Consider the following 7,305-nt stretch of genomic DNA (forward strand, 5'->3'; position numbering starts at 1 on the left):
TTTTATATTCTTTTCTAGAACAATCAATCTTTATTAGAAAGTTGTAGCCACGTTTACAATAAATATCAACAATAAAATAGTGGAACAAATTAGTTTCCAAATACTCAACTCCTGTAACCAAAACACATTTTGGATTTGGGAAAACACAGTAAACACATACCAAAAACACAGCCACACATACCAAAAACAAAAACCAGCTCAAGCATAGGATTGAACTGGCTGGAAAACACTTATTGTGTTACTGCCTTAAGAACTCCTCGGAGCACCTTGTAGCTCATTAACTGCACATTTTCCTTAGGGGGGAAACAAGGTCCTCTCTCAGTCACATATGCATAAGGAAATCTCAAAACCCAAAGGCCATCAGGTGGAAGCGTGATTTCTTGTTTTTCTGGGTAGAATACCGGACATGGTGGTGGGCCTGGTTGAACCTGAAAAACACAGGTAGTATAATTATTTTCATATTTCTCAATATGAAACAACTGAAAGATAAATGCCTAAACAAACGATAGATTCAAAGAACATGTAAGGCCAGACGTGGTGGCTCATGCCAGTAATCCAAGCACTTTCGGAGGCTGAGGCCAGTGAATCACGAGGTCAGGAGTTAGAGACCAGCCTGGTTAACGTGGTGAAACCCCATCTCTACTAAAAATAGAAAAAATTAGTCGGGTGTGGTGGCATGTGCCTGTAATCCGTTACTAAGGAGGCTGGGGCAAGAGAACAGCTTGAACCCAGGAGGCGGAGGTGCAGTTTGCTGAGATAGTGCCATTGCCCTCCAGCCTGTGCGACAGAGCGAGACTCTGTCTCAAAAAAACAAACAAAAAAAATAAATAAAAGAGCACATAAGATTAAGCAGATATGGGTATACTCCTAACTCTAATTGTATCCAATATATTATTTAGTCTCAAATATTATTCTGCTTTCCTCCAGAATTTTTTTTTTTGGTGGGGGAATGGAGTCTCAGTCTGTCACCCAGGCTGGAGTGCAATGGCGCAATTTCAGCTCACTGCAACCTCCGCCTACCAGGTTCAAGTGATTCTCCTGCCTCAGCCTCCCAAGTAACTGGGATTACAGGCACCTTCCACCATGCCTGGCAAATTTTTTGTATTTTTAGTAGAGACGGGGTTTCACCATGTTGCCCAGGCTGGTCTCAAACTCCTGACTTCAGGTGATCTGCCTGCCTCGGCCTCCCAAAGTGCAGGAATTACAGGAGTGACTCACCGCGCCCAGCCTTTTCTCCAGAATTTTAACTTCAAGCTCTGCCTTTGAATGAAATGATGTGAATTGATGGTGTGAATGGATTAAAATACCCACAATGTATTTTTTTAAAAAATAGAATATTAGGTATAGAAGGTATTTAAATTTAAGACCTGTTTAATTAAATAGTTCATTTTTTAATTTAATTTTTTGTAGAGATACAAGTCTCACTATGTTGCTCAGGCTGGTCTTAAACTCCTGGGCTCAAGCAATCCTCCCATCTTGGCCTCCCAAAGTTCTGGGATTACAAGCATGAGCCACTGCCCTCAGCCTGAAATAATTAGTTTTGATGCTAACTTGTACTTTTTAAAATCAATCAAAACAAACATCAGCATTTTTTACTTGTTTGGGGCGGCAGAGGGTTATATTTCTTACCTGAGGCATTAGTATTATCTGCAAAGGAGCATCAGGAACCACAACAAAAAGCCTCATAAGTTGAGCATAATGAGGTTTCAGCCCTCTACCTTGAGAGGATGACAGAATATATAAAGGCATGTCACTATTTAGGGCTTTTAAAGCTGATTCTTTTGGCCCACTTCCCATTACTTTCATTACTTTGTCAGGCCCAGAGCACATGAATCTCCGACCTCGAGAGTCTTCGTATTCAAAGCCCACAAAAGCTCGAGCTATGTCATCTCGCCGTCTTCCTCTTCCCATTACAACTGCACTTCTCTTTCCAGGAATAGCTTTATTTGGAGCAGGCCAAGAGTTTGTGTCTAAGTCTCCTTCGTCTTCAGCTCTAGTCCTGATGACAATGTCCCAAGGCATAAGATAATTTGTTCCTGGAATGAAGCCCTGTTGGTCCAAACCTGTATGAAAGTTATAAGACTTAGCAGGGCCTAGTTTAACCAAAGACCAGCTGGAGAATTTGGGTAGGAGACCTTTAGGGCAATTTGAATGTAGCATGCCTGGGAGATACTCAACTGTGGATGCCTGTCGATCAACCAAGTTTGGTCTCTTCTCAGTTTTCACTTCTACTTGACCATGAACTTCTGGATTATCTCCTCCTGCTTGTGGATCAGCTGGATAGGTACCTAAGCTATCTGTGGATTGGCCCAAACTCAAAGCTAAACTCAGGCTTGTGCTCTCTCCTTGGGTTTGAGGTTCTTTTTCTTTAAGTTTATCAGCATCTGAATCTGGAGGAGCAGGAGAGGATTCATTCTTAGCAGGAGCAGGATCTGGAGTACTTGGTTCAAATACTGGGAAATTGATATGATCCAATTTTCCACAACACTTTTCTTCCAGAAGCTATAGAGGGGAAGAAAAAAATTCAGTAAGTTTTTCATTTTAAATAATATATTCTTCACTCTAACAAGATCAATAATTGATGTGTAAGTAAGTATGTACACATAAAGAACTTGCTCTTGTTTATATATTATACTGCAGTTGCATTTGTTTTCTACTTATTCTGCTATTGAAAATATGTTTTTACTCAGATGATATTTAACAAAAAAAGAAGGAAGAAGAAAAAATTCAGAGTCTACCTGATAAAAGTCATAATTGGCTGCTTTGATATCAAAGGGATCATCTCGAGGTGCTTGTTTCCTTCCACAGTTGCAAGCACCAGTAGATCGAGCTCGGCTATTGTGATATAGTACAGGGGGATTTCTATCGGCCTCTGGTTTTTCTCCTGGAAAATATAACAGCCACTATTAATTTCACAAACACAATGTGCAGTCAAATTTACTTTGCATTCTACATCTAACCCCACAAATACTCCCAAAAATCCTTTGGAAAGAAAAACAAACAAAAACCTTACCTAAATACACATAACAGAAGAAGCAAGTGAAAATATATAAAATAATTTATATTATAAATCTAAAGTTTAGAGTTTTTAAGTGAATTTTTCCTCCTGCTATCATCATCACGTACCATCATCTAACATAACATTCATTTTAGTTCAACAAATCCTCCAAGGCAGAAATGTTAATATGAAATGTCTGAAATTTTATACTACTTAATAATTCTTTTACCAATTCACTGGGACTTATTCTTTAAATGAAAAAAAATAAGAAAGTAGTCATAGCTGGTATTTTTCTTTTGCAGCAGGAGAGAAAACGTATAGCTGATGCACCTAAATTTCTGTAGCGCTCTTTCTAAAATATCAATACGTAGTGAACAGACTATCTTAAAACAAGAATGAGAACACAGCTCAAAAGTTTTTATTTCAAAATGCTGAAAAAATTTTAGCTACCTGATTTAGGTAATGAGTGAAATTTGTGTACACAGTGTTGATCAGTTAAACTCCTCTCCTCACAGAGCTGATGGCCATTGCTCCAAAATTTGTAGCAGTCCTCATGCAACTGCATGGCATATTTATGAAATGCTGGACCTCTAGCATGTTGACTGTACACTCGAAGAGCCTGGGCAAGCTGATTCTTATGGACAGTCATTGTGTAATTATGAGGCAAATTTGACTGGTAGGCACTGTGGGCCATGGGTAAAGCTTTTTGGCATCGATTTTCTGAGAATTTTGTGTCAATATCCAAAAACCCTTCCAAGACTTTAATACTGCTTAAAATCTTAGATGTTAGCTCTCCAGTGGGCGACCCCAAGTCTTCCTCTTTCCCATCAATAGCCACTTCATACAGTTTTGAAGCTGCTGAGATCCACTTCTGATAAGTAGGAAGTTCAAAATGGGAAGGCTGTGGGTTCCTGCCCACACTGTCATCGAAACCTTTCTTGCTTAGGACTAGCTCCACATGCTGCCATAGGAATTCCCGAAGAGTGAAATCCACTAGCTGGCCTGAAGAACTGGAACTGCTGCTGTCAATGTGAAAGGAAAGTTGTTGTCGGCTGTGCTGCCTCATTACCTGGTATCGCCTAGGCCCAGAAAGGGGTGCAGGCACCAGTAAAGATTCCGGGTCCTTCACAGTACAATGACTCCTAAGTTGGTCCAGCAACATACCTACTGGGTCCTCCTCCTGGCTTCCGGGTACTATGTACACGAAAGCTTGGTTGGCAGGCACAGTAAAGAGGCAGTTGATGCTCTGATTAGTCAAGACACGACTCTTCCGGAAGATTCTATAGATCTGGTCCTCCAGGGCATGCTGCAGCCTCCTTTTGGGAGAATGTTTCTTGGGCTTGTCTGGATGAGCTGGGTCTTGGTTCCGAGGAGGTTCTACCTTGAGCGCTCCATTGAGTTGAAAGAGGAAAAGGAGTCTAGGTGGGCAAGGTCGGCAGTTTAGCTTCCAGTCTTTGCCAACTGGACAATCCTTAATGGCTGTTTTAAGGAGTGGCAGGACCTTCTGTCTCAGCCCATCTAGGGCTCTGAATACTCGATCATAAGTGATATCAAAGGAACAAGTGGGATGGACCAGAAGCAAGATATGACAGACAGAGAATAGGTAAAGGAGACTGAGGCACTGCAGCTTCTCTTGATGCTTCCAGAACTCGTGTGCTTCTGCATGAGGTAAAGAGAGTCCACCTCCAGCTTCCCCGCTCTGAAGAGCCCGACAAGCCCGTAGAAGCTGTGAATTGTCACAGATGGAGGTGAGGAGAAGATAGAGAACTTTGCTTTCCTGATTGTAGTAGGCCTGCAGAAGGCTGTAGTCCTGGGAGCCTGCCTCCGTTCGGTTACCTTCCGCGGCAGTTCCACTTCCCCGAACTGAATCCCCGGCTGCAGCCCCAGGGTCTTCGGCTCCACCGGCCTCACCCATGGCGCCAGCCTCAGTCCTGATTACAGGCCCTGGATCCCCAGGATCTTGGTGGCGAAAGACTGGAAAGACCTGTCGGTCGCACACCGTATTCACAAGAGAGAACTTCTCGGAATTCAGGCGTAGAGCCGTCTTGCCGAAGATTCCCACAACACAGATCTCATCCTCCCGCCATGGAGGCTCCGGTCCGCCAGCCGCGCTCCCTCCGCCCTCGGTAGGGGACCCTCCGAGACTTTCAGAGCCCATCCAGGCTGACGCTCCCATTAGAAGCTCTCGCAAGCTCACGGGACCCGCCATAGTGCAAAGCCTTCTCTAGAGTCCTTCCGGTCCGTTAGTAAAACCTACCGGCTTTCCTCCAATTTTGAAATCCTTCCTCCGCTTCTTCAGTTCCTGCTTTCCCGTCACTTGGGTTCCGCCTCCTCTTCTCTCCTAGTTTAAGAGTTTCCTCCAATTTTGAAATCCTTCCTCCGCTTCTTCAGTTCCTGCTTTCCCGTCACTTGGGTTCCGCCTCCTCTTCTCTCCTAGTTTAAGAGTTTCCTCAGCTGTAGGAACTGAGATATCAAAACAAACAAACAAAAACAACACCACACACACACACACACTGAGATATCAAAACAAACAAACAAAAACAACACCCCCCCCCCCACACACACACCCCACACACACACACACACCCCTGGGGACGAGGGCGGTGGCGCGCTAGGACGAGGGCGGTGGCTCACGCCTGTAATCCTAGCACTTTGGGTTCCGCCTCCTCTTCTCTCCTAGTTTAAGAGTTTCCTCAGCTGTAGGAACTGAGATATCAAAACAAACAAAAGCAAAACAACACAACACACACACACACACACACACCCTGGGGACGAGGGCGGTGGCTCACGCCTGTAATCCTAGCACTTTGGGAGGCCGAGGCGGGCAGATAACTAAAGTCAGGAGTTTGAGACCAGCCTGGCCAACATGGTGAAACCCCATCTCTACTAAAACTACAAAAATTAGCCGGGCGTGGTGGCGGGCGCCTGTAATCCCATCTACTCGGGAGGCTGAGGCAGGAGAATCGATTGAACCCGGGAGGCGGAAGTTGCAGTGAAACGCGATCACACCATTGCACTCCAGCCTGGGCAACAAGAGCGAAAATCCGTCTCAAAAAAAAAAAAAAAGTAAAAATTAGGGGTGGTGGCGGGCGCCTGTAGTTCCAGTTGCTCAGGAGACTGACGCAGGAGAATTGCTCGAACCGGGAGGTGGAGGTTGCCGTGAACCGAGATCTCGCCACTGCACTCCAGCCTGGGCGACAGAGTGAGACACCTTGTCTCAAAAAAAAAAAAAAAAAAAAAAAATTGTGAAATATCTTTGTGTGTAAATTATAACTTGCAGAACCTCTTTAACTAGCAGGCATATTGACAAATAGCTGCCAGGATAAAACTTACAACCAGATTTAAATGTATAATTATAACATGTTTATTATTCTGGGGTTTCGTAAAAAAAAATCTTTGAATCTAAAAAAATTATAGCACTATACAATAACATGACTGAATCTTTAAAATAAATGTTGACTGAAAGAAATCAGAAACATATATACCCTATAATTCTATTTCTTTCTTTTTTTTTTTTTTTTTGAGATGGAGTCTCACTCTGTGGCCAGGCTAGAGTTCAGTGGCACGATCTTGACTCACTGCAACCTCCGGGTCCCGGGTTCAAGTGATTATCTTGCCTCAGTCTCCCGAGTAGCTGGGATTACAGGTGCGTGAGACCACACCCAGCTAATTTTTGTATTTAGAGACAGGATTTCACCATGTTGGCCAGGATCTGGTGATCTGCCCGCCTCAGCTTCCCAAAGTGGTAGGATTACAGGTGAGAGCCGCTGCGCCAGACCTGATTCTATTTCTATAGGGTTCAAAAGCAAGCAAAATAAACCATAGCATTTAGGGGTGGGTTCTTACTAAAAGCAAGGAAATATTTATTGTACCAAGCAGGTCAGTGATTACTTAGTGAGGGAAGGGATTATGATATGATAGAAGAAGGAGACATGTAGGGCTTCTGAGGATACTAATCATACGTATTTTTTGGTGGTTATGTGTGTTTTTGTTATATATATGTAAAACATATATATTGAAAAAAATGCATATATATAGAGAGAGAGACAGAGTCTTGCTCTGTTGCCCAGAGTGGAGTGCAGTGGCGCAATCTAGGCTCACTGCAAACTCCACCTCCCGGGTTCAAGCGATTCTACCGCCTCAGCCTCCCAAGGAGCTGGGATTACAGGCGCACTGCCAGGCTCGGCTAATTTTTGTATTTTTAGTAGAGATAGGGTTTTGCCTTGTTGGCCAGGCTGGTCTCGAACTCCTGACCTCAAGTGATCTGCCAGCCTCAGCCTCTCAAAGTGCTGGGATTACAGGAGTGA

The 7,305-nt window shown here is 43.7% G+C and overlaps 1 protein-coding gene and 1 long non-coding RNA gene across 2 annotated transcripts; both read right to left on the reverse strand.

Moving 5' to 3' along the window:
* Nucleotides 1–5,235, reverse strand: SMG8 (SMG8 nonsense mediated mRNA decay factor). The gene is made up of 4 exons (XM_005583863.4): nt 3,449–5,235; nt 2,739–2,884; nt 1,630–2,502; nt 1–428 (listed from the first exon to the last, which is right to left on the reverse strand). The coding sequence occupies exons 1-4, from the start codon at nt 5,205–5,207 to the stop codon at nt 231–233; spliced, it is 2,976 nt and encodes a 991-aa protein (XP_005583920.1). The 5' UTR covers nt 5,208–5,235; the 3' UTR covers nt 1–230.
* A 49-nt stretch (nt 5,236–5,284) lies between these two features.
* Nucleotides 5,285–5,967, reverse strand: LOC141408790 (uncharacterized). The gene is made up of 2 exons (XR_012425577.1): nt 5,763–5,967; nt 5,285–5,431 (listed from the first exon to the last, which is right to left on the reverse strand). It is a non-coding gene; the product is annotated as an uncharacterized lncRNA (long non-coding RNA).
* Between the last annotated feature and the right edge of the window lie 1,338 nt (nt 5,968–7,305).

The sequence above is a fragment of the Macaca fascicularis genome, chromosome 16 (assembly GCF_037993035.2).
Source record: "Macaca fascicularis isolate 582-1 chromosome 16, T2T-MFA8v1.1".
NCBI classification, from domain to species: domain Eukaryota; kingdom Metazoa; phylum Chordata; class Mammalia; order Primates; family Cercopithecidae; genus Macaca; species Macaca fascicularis.

What these genes read in the sequence shown, in the direction of transcription:
- SMG8 (XM_005583863.4), bottom strand. Translation starts at nt 5,207, where the DNA reads ATGGCGGGTCCCGTGAGCTTGCGAGAGCTTCTAATGGGAGCGTCAGCC. An exon ending in TCACTCATTACCTAAATCAG is followed by an intron (nt 2,885 to 3,448) that starts GTAGCTAAAATT and finishes TATATTTTCCAG; the next exon opens with GAGAAAAACCAGAGGCCGAT. An exon ending in CCAATTATGACTTTTATCAG is followed by an intron (nt 2,503 to 2,738) that starts GTAGACTCTGAA and finishes TCCCCTCTATAG; the next exon opens with CTTCTGGAAGAAAAGTGTTG.